Source organism: Rhinatrema bivittatum, chromosome 9 (assembly GCF_901001135.1).
Source record: "Rhinatrema bivittatum chromosome 9, aRhiBiv1.1, whole genome shotgun sequence".
NCBI lineage: Eukaryota > Metazoa > Chordata > Amphibia > Gymnophiona > Rhinatrematidae > Rhinatrema > Rhinatrema bivittatum.
The window spans coordinates 149,455,313-149,477,772 of record NC_042623.1 but is presented as its reverse complement, the minus strand read 5'-3'; the positions used below and the strand labels follow the sequence as shown (position 1 = coordinate 149,477,772).

General features: G+C 42.4%; 1 protein-coding gene across 4 annotated transcripts in view; it reads right to left on the bottom strand.

Annotated features, from left to right (window-relative positions):
• Positions 1 to 200: 200 nt before the first annotated feature.
• Positions 201 to 22,460, bottom strand: part of SGPP2 (sphingosine-1-phosphate phosphatase 2) — a 186,546-nt gene continuing 164,286 nt past the window's right edge. For all 4 annotated transcript variants that reach the window (XM_029616591.1, XM_029616593.1, XM_029616592.1 and 1 more), the window contains one exon: positions 201 to 1,104. In XM_029616591.1, the coding sequence (XP_029472451.1) occupies positions 562 to 1,104 (543 nt within the window). In that variant the 3' untranslated portion in view covers positions 201 to 561. The remainder of the gene's footprint in view (positions 1,105 to 22,460) is intronic.

The window sequence follows — 22,460 nt, the reverse complement described above, 5'->3', positions numbered from 1 at the left end:
AGATAATTATCATATCAGAATACATTTGATAACACCAATATGTCATTCTCAAAATCCCTAAGGACCTAATCCAGCAGAAGGCCATGCAAGGTGTCATACATGGATGTAACTGAACATGCATGGGTCATAAGTACATACAGAGTATCTATCAGATCTCAATATTTATTGCTTGGCTGGATTCTTCATAAGACCTAGTATGGCTCCCACCCGGGTTTACAGTTAACCTTATTTGATACCTTTTCCTCTCACTTTTTTTTTTTTGGCTTGTACATGGCTCATAATCTTTATTTGGAAAGTAATACTATCCATAAAAGCAGCAGTTTGTTTTTCCGAAAGCTAATCAGCATTTAAATTCTCCCCATCTGGGTAACAAGTCATGATTTCTGTAAATGAAAAATGATTTTCTAGCATATAGCTAAACGGTTATTCTGCAAAACCTTCAGTTTTCAATATTATAGGAGCAGATTAGGATAAACAAACATGTTGAGTCTTTCCTAATGCACAACACTGTTTCATATAAAAAATGCTAAACTTAAGACCCGGGTTTTCAATAATTAACATTTACATTCCAAACATCTTGTATATCAGTGGCACAACTACTGTAGCACAGAAGCCGATGAAGAAATATGTTACAAACTTGTATGGAACTTCAATTTCCAGACGTTGTCTGGCTTGTATGTCCTTGACAGAAACCTTGTGCCAAGAGCATAACAGTTCAAGACAAAGGCTTTTTACCACTTGCCGTGTGAGAAAAAGAATGCATATTCCTATCAGGAATCTTACTAGTACCAGCACTAGCAGGTCAACAGTTATTGGTGGAATGACGAATGGAGGAGATCCGATAGGCTCATAGTTTCTTCCATATTGATAGCTCAGCCAGAATCCAATGCTTGTGCCGGCAGACACTCCTAAAATGGTGGTTGTGTCAGCCCTGGTAGGGCTGTAATGATCGAGCTTAGGATAGTTGTAACTCAGGAGTAAAGGTACCACCATGAAGAACACAGGACAGAAAGGGCTGGTTAAGAGTAAGCGGTCTGCAATATCCCAGAAGGGATAGGTGAGGGCTGTGACCAGAGCGGCAGCCAGAGCTCCACATATCACATCCTACAAATAAAAAACAAAACAAAACAAAACAAGAAGAATGGGTTTAAACTCCAGGAACAAGACTACAGGTTACCAAAAAAAAACAAAAAAAAAAAAAACGAATGCAATGCAAGAGCATTAACTATCAGCAGAACAGGAAAGTTTTTATTTTTCCTTATTATTCCCCAATAATTGTTGATTACTTAGATGTGTGTACAAGCAAAACTCTCTTATGTAACTAACTTTCTGTTCTCTGAGTTTATTTTTCTCTTTCCTATGCCTTTAGCAGCAGTAGAATCTAGGTGGGCTTTACTACTGTCATACTGTACAGACACTTACTGAATAACTACTATGGGAACTCTTAGGAAGGAAAATACATATTTCTTTATAGGCTTCAACTTTTACTACTGCAATGAAATTGGAATGGACCATTCCTTGCTAGTCACATGAGAGTAATGTCATACAACCATTTGCTTTCATACAGGCCGATACAGTATAGTGCACTCCGACGGAGCGCACTGTTAGCCTGCTCTTGGACACGCGTTTTCCCTTACCCCTTATTCATAAAGGGGCGGAAAACGCGCATCCAACCCGCCTAACCTAATAGCGCCTTCAACATGCAAATGCATGTTGATGGCCCTATTAGGTATTCACGCGCGATTCAGTAAGTAAAATGTGCAGGCAAGCTGCACATTTTACTTTCAGAAATTAACGCCTACCCAAAAGGTAGGCACTAATTTCTTCCGACACCGGGAAAGTGCACAGAAAAGCAGTAAAAACTGCTTTTCTGTGCACCCTCTGACTTAATATCATGGCGATATTAAGTCGGAGGTCCCGAAGAGTAAAAAAAGTTAAAAAAAAAAAAATTGGAAGTCGGCTGGCGGCTGTCGGGTCGAAAACTGGACGCTCAATTTTGCCGGCGTCCGGTTTCCGAGCCCATGGCTGTCAGCAGGCTCGAGAACAGACCCCGGCAAAATTGAGCGTCGGCTGTCAAACCCGCTGATAGCGGACGCTCCTGTCAAAAAGGAGGCGCTAGGGATGCGCTAGTGTCCCTAGCGCCTCCTTTTGCCCGTTTTTACCGCCGGACCTAATTTAAATACTGAATCGTGCGCACCGGCGAGTGGCCGTTCACCCGCTCTCCCGCGGACTTTACTGAATTGGCCTGATAGTGACTGCGATATCAAAAATCAACACACTTGCATGCCCTCCAAAAACTAAATATATATCACACCACAAATCAGAGGTCCTAAAGTCATTATCCACATTTAATTATCATTTATTGACAAAATATTTCTTATAAATACATTCAATTTGACTGTGCCTCAGAGAGAGATGCTCGAAAAGTTTGAATATGGGAAATCTATCACGGCTGTGAAAGATTTTGAGATGGAGTCAGAGTGTGTGATACGATGCCTGAAGACAGTCAAGCAGGCATATGTATATTGATGTTCCACACTCACTATTATTTGGAAGTGGTTCTATATTGGAGAGACCCGAGGACTACAGTCAAGCTGATATGTGAATAGAGTGAGAAATAGAGAGTGATTGTGAAAGTTCATGATATATGAAATGACACAATACCATGTAATGGACCCATTGAGTATGAATATGTATGCTACATTTTAAAAGAAACCACGTCCCTGAAGAAGCCCTAAGTGTCAGGGCGAAACAAGGCTCTCATTATATAAGAGCAATTCACACCATATGTTTAAAAGTATATGGGGAATAAGTGTGTCAAATAAGTATTAAAAATGATGTATTTAGTATTGTAATTGCATTAGATGCAAAGGAATTTCTAGCACTTTATATATTTTATGTATAGAATGAGTGGGGAATGAATGAATGAATGAGATATGTGTGGTATGATCAAAGTATTTAAGGGTCAAGCATGAGTATGATTTTAGAGTGTTTTGGTAAGGGTCCGAGTAGGTAACATAAGAACAGTCAAATTGAATGTATTTATAAGCGATATTTTGTCAATAAATGATAATTAAATGTGGATATTGACTTTAGGACCTCTGATTTGTGGTGTGATATATGCGATATCAAAAAGGCATTCTCAATGCTGTGGTCAAATCAAAACAGTTCCAGGAGAGGTTAACATCTTGCTAAACAAAATGTCATTCAAACATACCATACAAAATCTGAAAGGTTAACTGTTACAGGAAAAGTTAATTCTCAACATTTTTTTGTGAAGGAAGAGGTTTCCACAATTCAACTTTTGGCTCCACCTGCCTATTAAGTGACAATATAAAAATAAATATTACACACACTCTACAGAGAGAGAGAGAAAAAGACATCAATACACATTTCTCATTCTAAAAAGAGACCAGCATCTATCTAAATATATCTGACAGTTTACGTCCCCTTGGACAGTATTTGTTAGTTTCATTTCTAGAGTTTACTCTGCTTGGAATTTCCTTACTTTCAAGAATGAGGACGCATTTTGCAGTTTCAGAAAGTCTGTTCCCGAGAGACATTCTCACCTAGAGTGCAACAATGCTGCTTAAGAGAGAGTATCTTCGCTGCACTGGCCTCTGTCCCCATAGGAAGCACTGGACATTAGAAAGGGAATGGTTATTTACCCTTTCCAACAAAACTAGGACTAGGGGATACTCCATGAAACTAGCAAAGCAGGATGGCAGAAAAAGACTAACACGCCCAGCCAGTCTGCCCATTCACATCTTTCCCTTCCACGCCTTCAGAAATCCTGTGTGTCCCGTGCTTTCTTGAATTCTGACACTGTGCCCATTTCCACCACTGGAACATAAGAACTGCCATGCTAGGTCCACCCAAGTCCATTGAGCACAGCATCAGTGGTCAGTCTGCATCACAAGTACCCGGCAGTTCCCAAATAGTTGACCCGTTTCTTGTATTTCATTCCCCGTCTACCTGACTAATAACTATTTATGGACTTTCCCTTCAGGAACTTGTCCAACCCTCTTTTGAACCCCACTAGGTTAGCACCACATCCTCTGAACTGTGTGCTGAGTGAAAAAAATACTTTCTATGATTTGTTTTAAATCTACTGTTTGCTAGTTTCATGGAGTATCCCCTAGTCCTAGTTTTGCTTGAAAGAATAAATATCCATTCCCTTTCTACTCCTTCCATCCCACTCATGATTTTATAAATCGAATATCTCTTCTCAGCCATCTCTTCTCCAAGGTAAAGAACCCTAATCTGTTCAGCTTTTCTCCATAAAAGAGAGTTTCCACTTCCCTTTATTATTTTTGTAACTCTTCTCTGTACCTTTTCTAGTTCTGCTGCCTTTTTTTAAAATGGGCAACTAGAACTGCACACAGGGAACTTTACCTGCCTTGTATGTCCTGACGTGTCATTTACCCAATCAATACTAAGGTAACTGAAGCCTTATATTATTGTGTTGCCCACTTTACTAGCCAATCTAATCTCCGTTAGCATTTTACAGTCTGTTTCCACATCCTGGCCAGTAATATATCCCAACTACTACACTCTTCCCTTTAACTCTTGGAATTTCTATCGATAAGAATACAAGAATGCAGTTTATTTCCTGTAAAACAATTTATCCTGCTTGATTCTATACTATCTTTAACATATACTGCTACCCCTCCATCAATTTTATCTGCCCTGTCATGCCGATATAATTTGCACCTTAGTATTAATTGTAACATAGTAACAGCAGCAGAAAAAGACCAAATGGTCCATCCAGTTTGCCCAGCAAGTTTCTTATGGTAGTAACTGCCTTATGTTACCCCCGAGCCTTATGTTCAGAGTATCACTATTTATAATAAACCAGTTTCTTGGATACTGCTAGCAACATTTTTACAGGGTAAGCAGCCTTCTTGACAATGCTGCTTGAACATGCTTTGCTTTTGGACTTGGCTGTAGAAGTAGTCCTGTGCTATATCCCTAACATCTGCGTATCAGTACCCCGGACCGTAAAAGTTTGGGTCCAGCACTGTCAGTCTTCTGAATCCAATCTCCCTTTCCCCCTCGCCGTCAAAGTAGAGAGCGATGTTGCAGATGCATCACAAGCATCAAGGCTAATTGGTTAAGGGCAGTAATCCCCGAGCCTTGTTAAGGGTAGTGACTGCTGCTCCATGTAGGTTACCCCCACGCACGCTTTCCTTCATTTCCAACATTTATACAGCATCCCATTGGTTATCCTCCTTCCACTAAATCTCCTAGAGGCTTATATGTTTATACCTTTAATGCCATATTTTCTAATTCTTCAGTCTTATTTTTCAGACTTCTGACATTTGCTACAGACATTTAAAATCATTTTATTTGTATTTTTATTTATATCTATATATACCCACAATCTGCTTATCATTAGATGATGCAGGCAGTTTCGAGTCATTTTTACCTGTATGTTCTGTATTTAAATACATCTGGGCTTTTTCAGCTTTTAACAACCACTGTTGAGACAGTCTAATTTACTAGGTTTGCCAGCATCCTTCAAAGATACCTTCCTCCGAAGCATGTGCTGCTGTCAGCTTTCCCTCATGTTGTAATTTAAGAGCTGCTCTATTTCCTTTTTTTTTTTTTTTTAAAGTTAGCACTAGAAGCCTGGTTCCAACCTGGCTAAGATGGAGCCCATTCTGTTGGAATAGATTCCCCCTTCCCCGGAATATTTCCCAGTTCCTAACCAATCTAAAGCCTAAATGCCATTCCACGCAGCCACCACTCGCTCCATAATTAGGATCACCACAGCTGTCATTTGTTTCCTTATACACTAATTCAACTCGGGCTGTTATTTAATTGGGAACATGTACCCCAGCAAAATATAAAACAGGAAAGGATAAAAGATGACATGCAGAGCCGGCACTAAAAGAGTTGGTGTGCACACAGTATAGTGATGGCAGGTAATCAACAACCTTCATGGAGCTACTGCTGCAAGTGCTGGCACCTCCTGTCCCTGGCATGCTCCTTAGTCATCCTCTGCAGTAATAATCAGCCTTGCTATGGTGTTTCATGACATCTCACATCTTACAGTCTGGCAGTGATTGGCTATAAAGTTACTTTGTAAGTACAGCATTAAAACCATTCACTTTTACTATCTCCCAACTAGGGTAATCAAACTGTCTTCTGTTGGGAAGGACAATTTTTATGCTCCCTCCTGCAAATCTAAATCAATATTGAAATAGCTTTTGAACGTCAGTCACGCTCTCACCATCAAGATAAAATGAAAAACTTGCTCTGTCAAACAAAATTTGCCCTCTCTTTAATCCATAGACCAATTCAAAGTTTCATTAAGATATTTCTTACATTTGAAGGAGAAACTGTTTGAGGTCTCAAAAGCTCATGAGCTCATGAGCTCCAGTACCGTTCTTATGGGCCCTTTTAATAGAAATAAAAAATCCATGGAACAAGTTGAACACTAAGTATTTTGGAACACCCTACTTGAGTGTCCAGTCTGGTTATTGTCATGGGGAATTACAGAGACTAAGAGAGAGTTTACATGCACAGAAAGACTCAGATTTGGGGTGTATCCTCCTCCTCCCCCCACTTTGGTTTAGTGGGAGTTTGCAAGGACTCAGCTCCGGTACAGAGTGTGACTGACCCCCCCCTACTTTCATAGTAATCAAAAATATATTCTATGAATATTCATTGTAAAAAGCTGAAAGCCATACCTTTTTGTGGCACCTGAGAACCAGAGTTTGCTAGCCCTGGGATAATAGCAATCCTCCTTGTTAGGCCAGTATGAGCACATTTTTAAAAAAATGAAAGTGGAAATGAATGCAAAAGGAAATGATTGTGTTTCTCTGTCCATTACCAATGTACTGAGCTGTATGTTATACAGCGATGACAGTGAAGAAAGCTAAAAATAACGTGCCAGTCATTTCTCACGTCACAATACGAGAGTTATACTCAGCTCTCTGGTTAGCAGCAGCTTTGGCTCTGTTAAATATAGGAAAAAAAGTCAGCACTAGAGTGATCACACACTATGGCCATGCTCGCTACAGCTATAAGCTGCCTTTCCTCCTTTCACCTCCTCCCCACCCCCTGCTCTCCAGGGCCATAACTAGGGGTGGACAAGAGAGACAGCTGAGCAGGGCACAAACTCCCTTGAGGTGGAGGGGATGGCTAAAATACAAACAGGGGCAGGTAGGGAAGAAAAAGCCAGAAAGAGGGCAGCTTTGCTGCGACCAACCAAAATGAGGGGAGAGGGGAAAGAAAGAGGGCAAGAAATCAGACTGGAGGGAGAGAAGCAGGGATCAGGATGGGGGCTTTGCCTTCCGCCCCTCTCTCTCACTTCTTCGCTGCCTCCTCTTTCCATCATTCCTTCCCCTGGCAGGCGCCATCTCTGCCCAACCCCTAACTCACATCACTTGTTGTTCCCCCACCCCCCCATCTGATATCCTTTCACTGCAGCTACAGCAGCAACAAACCTCTTCAAACGGGGCTGGGCTTAGCACCACGGTCACCTGCAACTTCCAGTGCTGGTCAGTGCAGGGCCCCGTTGCCCGCACCCATATGTCTGGCACATGCCCCAGCAGAATGCACATAATGAGGAAGGTATTTGCAGAGGCCGCGGTTTCCATGATGGAGGGCAGGGCTTAATTTGTAGACAAAAAAAAAAGGAGGGAAGGAGTGAACTGCATAAGTGGGCGGAGTCAGAACTAGGTGTGACCTCTCTCTCTCTCTCTCCCTGAAACACACACACAGTCTCTCTTACACACATGTTGTGAACACACTTTTCACACTCCATTTCTGTGGGGGAGTCACAGCTGATCTATACCATCAGCTCTGCTCTGCTTCATTGGGTCCTGGAATTGCTGAACATATAGATAGGCATAGTATAATGGGACAAAGCCATGGGAAGTCTTGCCTCACAAATTTGTTACATTTTTTTGAGGGCGTAAAATATGTGGGTAAAGGTGAGCCAGTTGATATAGTGTATCTGGATTTACAGAAAGCATTTGACAAAGTCTCTCATGACATTTCTTAGGAAATTAAAAAGTCATGGGATAGGTGGCAATCCTATTGTGGATTGAGAACTGGTTAAAAGGAAAGAAACAGAGAGTAGAGCTAAATGGTAAATTTTCCCAATGGAAAAGAGTGAATAGTAGAGGACCCTAGGGATCTGTTCTGGAACCCTGCTTTTTAATATATTTAGTAATGACCTGGAAATGGGAACAATTAGTGAGGTGATCAAATTTGTAGATGTCACAAAATTATTCAAAGCTGTCAAATAACAAGAGGATTGTGAGAAATTGCAAGAGGGCATTGCAAAACTGGGAGACTGGGCATGCAGATGACAAATGAAATTTAATGTAGACAAGAACAAAGTGATGCACTTAGGGACGAGAAACCCAAATTAAGGCTACAAAATGCAAGGTTCCACCATTAGGAGTTACCATTCAGGAAAAGGATCTAGGTGTCATCGATGAAACTATGTTGAAATCTTCTGCTCAGTGTGCAGCAGCAGCCAAGAATTAAAATAGAAAGCTAGGGATTATTAGGAAAGGAACGGAGAATAAAACAGAGAATATCATAATACCTCTGTATCACTCCATGGTGCAACCTCATGTTGAGTACTGTGTGCAGTTCTGGTCACCACATCTCAAGAAAGATATAACAGAATTAGAAAAGATACAGAGAAGGACGACCAAGTTGATAAAGGGGATGGAACAATTCCCCTATGAAGAAAGGCTAAAGAAGTTAGAAATCTTCAGCTTGGAGAAGAGTCGTCTGAGAGGAGATATGATAGAAGTCTCCAAAATAATGAGTGGAATGGAACAAGTAAACATTAATCACTTGTTACTCTTTCAAAAAGTACAAAGACTAGGGGACAGACAATGAAGTCACTGGGTAATACATTTAAAACTAACAAGAGAAAATATATTTTTACTCAATGCATAATTAAGCTCTGGAATTCATTGCCAGAGGATATGGTGAAAGCTATTAGTGTAGTTGCAGTTAAAAAAAAGGTTTGGACAAGTTTCTGGAGGAAAAATCCATTAACCATTATTAAGGTAGAGCTGCAGAAATCCATTGCTTATTCTTGGGATCCTGCCAGGTAACTTGTGACCTGGCTTGGCCACTGTTGAAAACAGGATAATGGACTTGATGGACCTTTGTTCTAATCCAGTATGGCAAGTCTTATGTTCTTATGGAAAAAAGATGGCTGAACTCCCATTCTCAGTCATTCTGCCAGAAATGAAGTCCTGAGTAACAACACAAAAAAAGAGTTGAATTATCACAAGCTTGAAACTTGTGAGCAGTAGTGCAGGTCATCAAGGATAGGGTTGCAGGTTTAATTATTGCCCTGCTGCTCACAAGTTTCAAACCTGTGCTATTTCAGCTCCCTTCTGTGTCTCTTTTTTGCTCTACAGTGTCTGCTTGAGGACCTCACAGCCCCCTTCCTTCCTGCAGAATGAGAGGGCAGGGCTGCATTTGGGAGCAGAGTGGCTGCGGTTTGCTCTTTCTGCTTCAGGATCATACCCCTTCCCCTCCTCTTCCCTGCAGAAGAGAAGGGGAAGGGCTGGATTAGGAAGCAGAGTGGCTGTTCTCTGTCAAACTCACCCCTCCTCTTCTTCCCTGTAGGCTGCCTGGAGGGATTAGAACTGGAGCAGAACACACCTGCTGCTCTGTCATTTAAGCGAAAAGAAGTTACAGGACTGAGTTCCAGTTTATTCCCCCACAAATTAAGCTCTGTTGGAGAGGGTCATTTATCGGCTTTCACAAGATACACAGCAAACACTGCAAACCTGAACATATGATAATGATTTTGGAACTCTAAACAGGTACCCACATACTCAATTGTGTCAGAGGGAACAGTAAAAGGCTCAGGATGGTTCTCTTTTTAAATAGATATGATCAGGCTAGGACGACATCAACTCCAGAAAAAGCCAGCGTGAGATTTGCTTTCCATTGCAGTGATTTATTTCACTGAAGAATGAGTTCCTAACAGCACCAACACACATACCCACTCAAATTCAGTGAAATCTAAGCAATCATCTTGCCATGCCACGATCTTCCATGCCTCTGGATGAGTAATTAAACCTATTTCATTGCTTGAAAAATCACCTGCAAATAATTAAATATGCTAATCATTTCAGAGGCTCTCATTTAATTAGTGCCATATCACACTCCTGATTTTCTCTGTCTCAGGTTTTTTCACCTAACAGCAGAAATCAGCAAAGTACAGACTGTGGGCCACAATTGGCCTGAAGGAGCATTTATTCTGGCCCACAGTGGTGAATAGGGTCCCACATGGTTGCAGCAATAGCAGGAAGTATATGGTAAGAAGTGACATTATTAGCTCATTGGACCTCCAGAGGGGATCCTTTACCCCGGTTCCTCAGATCTATGTTGGCCCCCAATGTGACCCTGAAGACAAAATGTTTACTTACCCCTGTTCTACAGCATAGACCAGTGCGTTCTCAACATGATCCTTCAAGGACTATCCAGCCAGTCTTGTTTTCAGGATATCCACAGTGAATATGTTATCCACAATGAATATGAATATGATATCCACAATGAAACATAGAAACATAGAAATGACTGCAGAAGAAGACCAATCGGTCCATCCAGTCTGCCCAGCAAGCTTCACACTTCTTTTTTCTCATACTTACCTGTTTCTCTTGGCTCTTAGTAACCTTAGGTTCTATTTCCCTTTCACCCCCACTATTAATGTAGAGAGCAGTGATGGAGCTGCTTCCAAGTGAAATATTAAGTTTGATTAGTTGGGTAAGCGGCAGCATAGCTCTCTGTCGAAGCAGAGAGCAATGCTGGATATGCGTGAAGTATTAGTTTTTCTTCTCCCCTGCCGTTGAAGCAGGGAGCTATGCTGGATATGCATTGAAAGTGAAGTATGCCTTGAAAGTCACATTAACTATCATCAAATATTGAAAAGCCTAATAATTGGTAATACCTATAGCCCATGAACCCATTCCTGTTTATTTTTTGTTTGGTTTTTTTTCTTTTTTTAATTGGGAGATGGCAGCCCTCCATCCTTCCGCTCCGTGAAGGTGGAACACCAACCACTGGCCACTGGCATCCCGCTCCGTGAATGCCTCTGTGGCTACTGCTGCTCCGTGCAGTGTTTTGCTGCCTGCTCTTTATACGCGTCCTCTAGACCTGATGGATCCACAGTGTTTATCCCACGCCCCTTTGAAGTGCTTCACAGTTTTGGACTTCACCACTTCCTCCGGAAGGGCATTCCAGGCATCCGCCACTCTCTCCGTGAAGAAATGCTTCCTGACATTGGTTCTTAGTCTTCCTCCTTGGAGCCTCAGCTCGTGACCTCTGGTTCTGCTGATTTTTTTCTAATGGGAAAGGTTTGTTGTTGTCTTTGGATCGTTAAAGTTTTTCAAGTATTTGAAAGTCTGAATCACATCACCCCTGCTCCTCCTTTCCTCCAGGGTGTACATATTTAGATTCTTCAATCTCTCCTCGTATGACATCCGATGAAGACCCTCCACCTTTCTGGTCGCCCTTCTCTGTACCGCTTCAATCTTGCCTCTGTCTCTTTGAAGATACGGTCTCCAGAACTGAACACAGTACTCCAGGTGAGGCCTACCAAGGACCTGTACAAGGGGATAATCACTTCCCTTTTCTTACTCTATATTCCTCTCTCTATGCAGCCCAGCATTCTTCTGGCTTTTGCTATCGCCTTGTCGCATTGTTTCGCAGACTTCATATCATTAGACACTATAACCCCAAGGTCTCTCTCCTGCTCCGTGCACATCAGCCTTTCCCCCCCATCGAATACAGTTCATTCGGATTTCCACTCCCCATATGCATGACTTTGCACTTCTTGGCATTGAATCTCAGCTGCCATATCTTTGACCACTCTTCCAGTTTCCTTAAATCCCGTCTCATTCTCTCCACTCCTTCCGGCGTGTCCACTCTGTTGCAGATCTTAGTGTCATCCGCCAAAAGACAAATCTTACCTTCTATCTCTTCCGCAATGTCGCTCACAAGATATTGAATAGGACTGGTCCCAACACCGATCCTTGCGGTACACCACTTAAAACCGCTCTCTCTTCAGAGAAAGTTCCATTTACCATCACACATTGTCTTCTGTCCGTCAACCAGTTTGCAATCCAGGTCACCAACTTGGCACTCACTCCTAAGCTTCTCGTTTTATTCACCAGTCTCCTATGCGGAACCTTATCAAAAGCTTTGCTGAAATCTAAGTAGATGACAGAGTGCTCTTACTCGATCCAATTCCTTGGTTACCCAGTCAAAAAAGTCAATCAGATTTGTCTGACAGGATCTTCCCCTGGTGAATCCATGCTGCCTCAGGTCCAGTAATTCTCCGGACTGTAGATAGTTCACTATTCTCACTTTCAACAGTGACTCCATTACTTTTCCCACCACCGAAGTGAGGCTAACCGGTCTGTAGTTACCAGCCTCCTCTCTGTTCCCACTCTTGTGAAGCAGGACCACCACCGCTCTTCTCCAATCACTCGGCACCACTCCCGTTTCTAGGGATCTATTGAACAGGTCACACACTGGACCCGTCAGCACATCTCTGAGCTCCCTCAGTATCCTTGGATGAATCCCATCAGGTCCCATGGCTTTGTCCACTTTCAGATTCTTTAGCTCTTCCCATACATTTTCTACTGTAAAAGGGTTTCGTCTGTTCCACTTCCTTCCAGTTTCTTGTTGTGTAGAGATGGTCCTTCTCCAGGGTCTTCTTTAGTGAACACAGAACTGAAGTATTCGTTTAATATATCTGCCATTTCTTCGTCTTTCTCCACGCATTGATCATTTCCACCTTTCAATTTCACTATACCACTTTGAACTTTTCTCTTTTCACTGATGTATCTGAAAAATGTTTTGTTACCATTCTTTATCTCCTTGGCAATCCTCTCTTCCGCTTGACTTTTTTCCGACTTGATTAATTTCTTTGTCTCCCTCAGTTGAATCAAATATTGTTCTTTGTGCTCCTCCCTTTGGGATCTTTTATATTTCTTGAATGCTGTTCTTTTAGCCTTAATTTTGTCAGCCACCTCCTTTGAGAACCAGATAGGTTTCATTTTTCTTTTGCTTTTCTTTACACTTCTAACATATAGAGTAGTTGCCTTGGTAATTGCTCCTTTTAGATTGGTCCACTGCTGATCCACATCTCTCTCGTTCTCCCGTCCTTTTAGTTCTTCCTCTAGGTACTTCCCCATTTCCTCAAAGTCTGTGTTTTTGAACTGTAAAACTCGGGTCTTTGTGGTTCTTTTCCATATTCTTTTAGTGATATTAAACCACACCGTTTGATGATCACTGGTGCTGAGGTGGGCGCCCACCTGGACATCAGAGACATTATCTCCATTAGTGAGCACTAAGTCGAGTATAGTTCCTTCTCTAGTGGGTTCAATTACCATTTGTTTGAACAAGGTTACTTGCATGGCATCCACTATTGCTCTACTATTTTTAGATTCTGTAGATGGGATTTTCCAGTCTACATCTGGCATATTAAAGTCACCAACGATCACCACTTCTCCCTTCTTTCCTATCTTAAGGATGTCTTCAACCAGGTCTCTGTCCAGCTCTTCCTTTTGGTTTGGAGGCCTGTAAACCACTCCAATATAAATGGACGCTCCGTGATATTCACAGTGATATTCACAGTGAATATGTACTGTTGTTCCTACTGTAAACCATTGTGAAGGTCAGCACCAAACAACGGTATATAAAAGCACATAAATAAATAAATATGCATGAGATACATTTGCATGCACTGATTCCATTTTATGCAAACATGTGTCATGCATATTCACTGTGGATGTCCTGAGAAGCAGACTGGCTAGGTGCCTCCTGAGGGACTAGGTTGAGAACCACTTTTATATGACGCTCTACAACTCTTCTTTGAACCTCAAAAAACGGTACATATCATTCATTTGTATAGCGCTACAATTCAAACTCTAGTGCAGCATTCTAGTGGTTATATTGGTACTGGAGAAAACAAGTACCAATATAAACATAAATGGCATTGTAGTACATGAACTTTTGAGACTGCACAGGTCAACACTGTTATACTCAAACTACAGTGAATTTAAAGACTGGCAAATGACAAAATAAGACCCAAAACAAGCATAAGAATCAACCTCTTGCCTAAGCCGAAGACACTGTTTCTTGTAAGCATAACATGACAGAAAAAGGAATAGATGATGATATACTTTATCCATTAATATTACTGGTGACAACTATGATGCAATAATTTTCTATAATGTGTGAAAAATGCCCAGAAGCACTTAGCCACAAAGAACTGGCTACAGCTTATGTGCTCTGCAGAATTTATAAAGTCACAGTTAAATAGACATGAAGTGCTTAATGCTCATCTGTCGATGCAATCTTTTCTTATAACTCTTTCTGTGTAGCATAGCTTTAGACCGCATGTTGGAATAGTTTGGCTTCTGCAGCATGAATGCCCAAGAGGGAGATACTGTGTGCCTTGTGCATAGTTTCGGGGCCTAAATTACCATGGTTTCTCAGTCTGCAGTGGAAATTTCAGGTCTTGAAAACAGGCCAGCATTAGTCTTTAATATCTACACTCATTAGTTCATGTTAAGTGGCCAAGAAAAATCTCCTATTAATACGTGCCCAAGGCAGTTTTCTATTACTCCATGACCAATTGTGAAATTGGCCTCTCTGGCCACAGCCAACCAGAGAAATCCTATCATTGTTTCCTATAACAAGGGTTGGTCCTTTGTGCAGTTGACTCAACGTGCCCAAAGAATAACCCTTTGGAAATGTCTTATTTATTTAAACAAACAAATTCTGTGATATTGCAATAAGGAGAGACCACAGTGGATGATAGTGAAACATTCATAAAATATAAAAGACAGACACACCAACAGTAAAGAGTACGGACTAGGAAAAAGATTCAGCTGTTTCTGTCTTAGGTCCAGGATCCATGTAAAGCTTAAAGGTACACTTTACCTATGGAATAGATAAACACAGGATACACATTTTCTCCACAAAATATAGTCCAGGATGCACTATCAATATGTAGATATGCTTTATCTTGCTCCAGCTGTTACTGTTTTATTTCATGAATTAAAAATCTACATTCACTCGTCATGCACATTACTTCCCGGTGAGCTCATCTGAATGAAGGCTCAAGTGCTTTTCCAGTAGAAAACAAACAGGTTAGAATAAAATTAGAGGAAGCACAGCACAAAAGAATATAAGAGTACACAAATGGGTTGTTTGGTTTCATGAGAATGAGCTTTGGCAAATGCAATGTATTTTGGACTCTGCAACCATTGCCGGCCTTTGCTTAAGGCAGGGATGGTGAACTCCAGTCCTCGAGGGCCGCAAACAGGCCAGGTTTTCAGGATATCCGCAATGAGCACGCACGAGAGAGATCTGTATCCAGTGGAGGCAGGGCATGCAGATCTTTCTCATGCATATTCATTGTGGATATCCTGAAAACCAGGCCTGTTTGCGGCCCTCGAGGACTAGAGTTCGCCATCCCTGGCTTAAGGCGAGCCCAGGGCACCCCTGAGAGGAGAAGCAACATCAGCATCCTCAACAGCAGGAGGACTGTTACAGGGGTCAAGAAGAGCAACTGCCTAAAGTCCCACTGCCCCCTGCACGTAGCACATCCCTCTAGTCCAGTAGTGGAGAAGGCATCAAGCTGGCACGTCAACATAGAAGTCCCATAGGCCAGGATCCAGTTGATTAAATACTTTATGCCAGGGCTGGATTTAGGCCAAGGCAACACAGGCAAATGCTTTGGGTGCCAAATTGTGAAGGTGCCCCAAAACTAGGACTCCTCTGCGGTTCTTTGATTCTTTTTTTTTTTTTTTTTTTGGGGGGGGGGGGGGGGGGAAGAACTCCGTGCCCCAAATCCTCGGCCTATGAGCAGTAGCATATTAAGTCTGGCTCTGCTTTATGCCCATTCAACTAGTCAAAGCCCAGCCTGTACGGCTTTCAGTGTTGATGCTCCTATTACATTCCTGGCACAACCACAAATGAAGGACAAGAGAGGCCTGCTCCACATGTAGGAGGAATTGTGCCTGCCTGCGCAGTGTCCCCTACTTCTGACCAATGCTACTTCCAGTGCTGCTCGTGCTATGGCCATCCTCGCCTATCTACATGCTCGGCAGCCCAAAGCTGAGAAAAAGCGGCATCATGGCACAGGTCAGGAGGACTCGTCTTGATTCAGACATTTGGGCTGGAGCCACCTCTGGTAATAGGAAGGGAAGGAGGGAGGAAGCCCCTATGAATTCTCTGGTTTTGGTCAACCCAGCCTGGGAAGGATGGGAAACTTGAGAGATGTTAATGGATTGATGGGGGTTGCTTTGGGATGCCACAAGGAGGGAGAAAATACTGGCAGGGATGGAGGAAGAAGAGGTGGGAGAAGGGGGAGAGAATGCCTGCAGGGAGGGAGAGGAGTTGGGGGAAGGGGGAGAGAGTACCTGAAGGGAGTGTAAGAAGCAGGGAGAGGTACGGTTAAGTGCGTGGAAGGAGGGTGGAGAAAGCAAGGTAAAGGGGAAAAAACTGACAAATCCAAAATGAAAATGTAGCTACAAATTAAAAAGGGAAATAAGAAAAAAAAATCACAAAATAAGCAAAGCAAAAAAGAAAAGTGAAAAGATGAAAAGAAAGATTCCAACTCCTAAAAATATATGCTGGCATCTTAGCTTTCTAAGTATTTACCACACGTGTCTTGGGGCCCTTGGGAACGGCTGCAGCCGAGCCTGCTGGGCTTAAGGCATGGATAACTACATCAAGGCTGGGGGTTCAGTGGGGGAAAGGGGACATGCCACCGACCCCTTCCCCTCAGGGTGCCATTTGCCCTAAAAGCTGACTATCTGCAACTCCACTGGTAGCTTCAACCATTCTCTCTTCAGATTTTCACTAAAGGAAGGCCTTTGAAAAACAGCCGGCATCTCATTTCCAAGTCTAAAGTCTAGAACGTACTGGGGAAATACTTCAGCACCACCAAGCTGCTTTCACTCTTCATCCAGTGAAGGCCAAGAAGACTTCACACTTCGAAGCCAATTAAGTATTTTTAAGACCTCTGTCTTCCTTGAGCCAAGCAGCCTACCCTTCCTCAGTAAGCGTGCATTGCAGCAGGATATCCAGTGACTCAGATCATGACAAATTTGTTTGTGTCATTTGACTGTTTATTGTAAAGATTCATGAGATAGCGCATCACGGACAGCTTGCAAGCTTGCTAAGGGAAGCCAAAGTACTGTGATTCAGCCTACCTAAGAACCATACGAGTCCTTTATTTATGGCAAGGGCATAGCCAGCACTGAATCTTGTGTGGGGGCGGCGTAGCTAGCCCTCCCACCTCCAACCCCTTACCCCATCCTATTTGCTTCTTCAAGGCAGTGGCAGCAAACCCATTTCATTTCTGGCAATGCTATCACCTGTCTCTTCAGTCTCCCTGCCCTGTCTCTGCTTTCTCTCTCCTGCTCTAGTTAAGGCAGCTACTTTATATAACTGCAAACCTCTCTGGCCCGCTGAAGAGCAATTATATAAATAGGCTCCCAGACTAACACCCAGCCCAGGCATTCCTGAACTTTCAAGGGACTCAGAGAATGGGGAAAATTACCTGCCAAAAGTAATCAGAAAGACTGTGATGACCTCATACTTTTTTACATGTCTATCCCAAAAGGAAGCGGTGTTTCCCTTTCAAGTTATCCCTTTTAAAGGAACAGAGACTCTTGGACTGGCAGTGATTCAATGCCCTCTAAATGCTGCATCTTTAAGGACTGACTGCTGCTAGGGGTGGGGGCTGAGCCAAATGTAAGGGCGGGCACCTGCGGCTATGCCCCTGCTTCTTGGGGATTAACTGTTAGAGAAAGGAGGCAACGAGTGGTGATCACATGTTACAACAATACAAGGGTAAGTCATATGGATCAAATCCATTCTCTGCAGCTGATTTGGTCTTGAAGATGTAGCACAATAACTAAGATGTGCGCCCAAGACAGGAGTTGGGAAATCTGATAGGGTAGCTGTTGAACATACATTTTGGTTTTATCCACTATCATGATTCTTCTGAATCCTCAAATGATATTAGGACCAGCAGGGGTGGTAAAGCAAATCTGTTACAATCTGTGGTCCTTGGGTAAGCTCATAAGAACATAAGAAATATCAGGCCAGTTCAGAGCTAGGCCCCCACCCCCCCTTGAGCACTCCAACTGCTTTCACAAGTTTTTGCTTCAAATGTACTTGAAAAAGCTTTTATTACTTTTCTCACATTCTTTTTTGGCCTGTCTTACTATTGTTTTGCATCTAACCTGACAAACTTATGCTCTTGCCTATTTTCTGCATTTGGGTCTGCTTTCCATTCTTTGAAAGATGCCCTTTTGGCTTTAACTGCCTCTTTGGCCTCATCATTAAATTATGCTGGCAGTCATTTGGACTTCCTTCAATCTTTTTTTGTGTGTATGAAATACATTTTATCTGGGCTTCCAAAATGGTATTATTAAATGTCCATGCCTCATGCAAACTTTAACCTCTGCTGCAACGACTCTTTTATATCTTATGTCCTCATTCTATCGTGCTACTGCAGTGGTTTTACTTAATGTTTTCTCTCTAGTAATTATGTCAAATCTGATTGCATTATAATTGCTATTGCTAAATGGGCCCACCACAAGGGGACAGCGTATTTAAATTAAAAATCAGTCACTGCTCGTATTTAATAAAAAATGTTGCCATATCATCTCCTCTCAGTGATGGATTCAAAGCCTGGGCTATTGTCTACTGCGAATCCGAAAGGGCAAGATGTTTGTCTAAGTAGTGCTGTACGATGGGAGCATTGATTTTGGCAGTGCTCTTAATTTTTAGTTTAAATACACTGTCCCCTTTTGGCCTCAATGAGTCTGTAGAGTGGTACTCTTTATAAAAGCAGCATGTTCAGTTTGTACCTTATTTTATTTTATTTCATTTATTACACGCTGATTGGCTATTGATTTCTCCTGCCAAAGGACCTTTAAAAATGGTGGCTGCTTTTCACGCCCAATCCATGGATGTGCTGATCGTGAATACAAGTGCAGAACCTCACTAGAAGCATCAACCAATACAGGCAATTGATATGATGATAAAAAGCTAAGACATATCTTGTATATTCAATGTGGAGTAAGTTCTCTTCACCATCGAGTTCTATCACCATTGACATTTTATATGGGTTGTGCGTTCATTTTCTGCCATCTTTAGAAGTACAAGATATGTTTTCCGGTTCGTACTCCCTTGCTCCTTTTTATTTCTCTTTTAAATGCTCCTGATGCAGATGATGTGATCGAATCACTGTTCAGTGTTGGGCCAGGGATATTATAAGATACTGAAGAAGTTCCAGTGAGATAGGCGTGCACATTTTTATTTGTACATTTTTTTTTTTTTTTTAAAGATTTTTCTGATTGTTTCCTACAGAAAAAAAATGGAAACTTTTCTGTATTTTAGGTCTACCACGTTGACAATATAAAACCGTAAAAAAACTTCTCAAGTTGTGAATCTGCCCCGGGATTGCAGAAGGACCTGGGTTTGACTCTTGCCCCACAGCTTCCTCTCCCCTAGGTTGGCAGGGGGGAAGGGAGCTCTAGCCATTGGGCAATGCTGACACTTAGTGGCTGGATTTACGAGTTGACAACTGCAGGGTTCCTGAAGGACCAGACACTGCAATGGCTGGACTAAGAGCAGGGAGAGAATATAAAAATAGTTACGAGTCCCTTGCTGGTTGTGAATGAAGGCTCATGGTGCCAGGAACCCAGGAGGAAACTAAGCCGAAAAAAAAAAATTCTGATCTGAACCTATAATGGCTTGCATTTCTATGATCATATGAGATACCAGGTATGTCATACCAGTTTTGGGGGCTGCCACGTTTTTGCCATTATTAATGGTACTCAAGGTAACAGCATAATCCAAACTCTGATCCCCCACTGGAGTAGCGGGTGTAAGAGCAGGACAGAGGGTGGAGAGCTCGCTTCCAGTTCAAAAGGGATTATGAGGAAGAAAACTGTGGGAATGAGACTTTTTCATTTTTTCCTGCAATTTTCATAACACAGACGCTCTGCATTGACACTGAAGGCACAGAGAGAGAGAGAGAGGAGACAGGTACACCTGACTGCGTGAAGGGCATGCGGCACCTACTCCTTGTGTTTCCTGTTTTGGAAATTAGACAAGAGAAGTGTACCGGCTGTTGGGGAATAAGCAAGGGCCAGGGACGGAGGAGTGGAGAAGCAATAAACAGAAACACTGCTGCAAAACAAGCAGAACCAGTTAGGGGCGGTTTGGCCACCAATGACAGACAAAGGGTATATGACAGAAATAAGTGGGAAAACAGGAAAAAGGATGCTTAGGCAAGCAGAACTGCCTAACTTAGCTGTGCATTTCCATGGCAAATAAAGAATGATCATATGACTGTCTTGTCACTGTTATACAATCAAGAGATGTATAAGAATTTAGGCCTCTGACTGAGGAAGTCAGATTTATTTTTTTTTTACTTTTGGCTTCTTCTCACTGTTCTACATGCAATTAAAATGAACCCGTGTTATCCCTGCATCCGGTGATTCTGTCTTTTTTTCTACCAGGGCGCCAGTGTGGGTACCAGGTCTCCCTTGAACTGGAGAACTCTTGCTGAAAAGTGCTGCAGTTGTGTACATTTACTCCAGGTACAGGATGGGGGTAACTGTGACCAGCTATCACCCTACATCGAACGCAGATGGCAAACTTTGGATGCAGTGAATAAAAATATTTGGCTTGCCCAGGTGCACATGAAGGAAGAATGTCATTGTGGCTTAAACATTTTACAGCAAGCCCCCCACATGCACACCCCTCTAACCCCCAGCACGCCCCCAAAAAGAAAATATTCTTTTGGCACTAGAGGTCCCAAACGAAGGGTTAAAGAGCATCTGTTTTGTGTTTCTGAGCATCTAGCTGCTCTCTTTATGGTTAATTTAGTAACAGAACTCGGAGGTCAGCATCACTGACAGCCCCCGGAACCCACGTATGTCTTGGAAGTATGCACCTTGGGGCTTTTCAGCAGTTATGCTAGCAAGCTTCTCTATGGAGGTTGCAAACAAAAGCAGTTTGGTTCTGTATTCGGGGAGTGGCATTCGCTGAGAGATCCCCCTTCCTTCTCAAGAGAGTTCTGGGGCCTATCAGTGGAACCTGCATTATCTGGGCTTCTCCCTGGTGGGGTCCTGTAGAGGGCTTGAGTTCAGTTATCACTGTAATCTCCTGACCAAGACCCAAAATCCAGTGGTAAACAAACTTAAGTGGGTATTCTTTAACTCCTGAGGAGATACTGTACTCCGAGGCAGCACTGCAGCTGCCCTTGTATCTTTTCACCCCAGTGAGTGGCCTTATACATTTGCAGCAAGCAGCCAAGCTTGGCACAGCTGAAAGGTTACCGCTAGGCCGCACTGCTTTTTAATGTTATTTACAAAGAAAACGAAGATCTTAATATTCCTACGAATGGACATAGCCAAAGAAAACAACCCACCTGTACTTAAAATGTTAATTGGTGAAGCAGAACAAATGTGTTCAGTGGTCCCATGTAATTCTTTAGGTAGTGCGCCTTTGCCCGAAGCTTGACAACTTATCCAGATTCTACCTGCCTATTGTGATCACAAACCCTCTGCGATATGTATTTCAGAGAACGTAGCGTGTCTTAACGTTTACAAGATAATCACTGTGCCTGGGCTAAAACTGAACTCTCCTGCTGAAAGCAAAGGTGTTTATTAGTCACAGGCTACAGCTGTCACTGTGATAGGTGCCTACAGCCAACAAGTTATGCTCATTACATAGAGATAAACAAGGAGCAGCGGTCTCTGGATCAGAGAGAGTGACACTGCTAGCCAATCACAAGGTCACTGCCAAGGATCAAGCATGCAACAAAATACTTGGGGTGCTCTGGTTTTTTTGCGGGGAGGGGGAGTGTTGCTAGCTAAATGCACAGAGAAAAAAAAAAGACACCAAAAAACTTTAATTTCATTGCCAACAGTCTTTATATTCATGTATAATATAGATAAGCAAGAGTGTAAATGACAAAGCAATGAAGGCCACAACTGTAAAAATTAAAATTCTTGCTTTAAAAAAAACCAAAACAAACTTATTAAGAAAGCAGAAGCCTTGCTTCATGTGAACAAACAGCCACACCAGAAAGCCAATAAAACAAAGAGGGCAATTCTGAAACCACCTGTGGGCCTTGCAAGCTTGTTTGCAAAGGAAAACACCCAAACTTTGGAAGTGCATTTTAGGCGCATACGCACGCTCTCGCTTGCAGAAGAGGCGCAGAAAACTGTCATCATTGCGTCCCGGGAGAAAATCAATTCTATTTCTTCTTCAGTTCAAGTTCTCAAACCATAATTTTGGATGGGCCCCTAAGAGGACATCCAAAGGAAAATCAAATCAATCACAAAATCTCCCCCATAACACCCTGCAAATATGGTTTTTGCAGTGGGACACCCACAAATATAGCAAGCCTCAGACAGAGA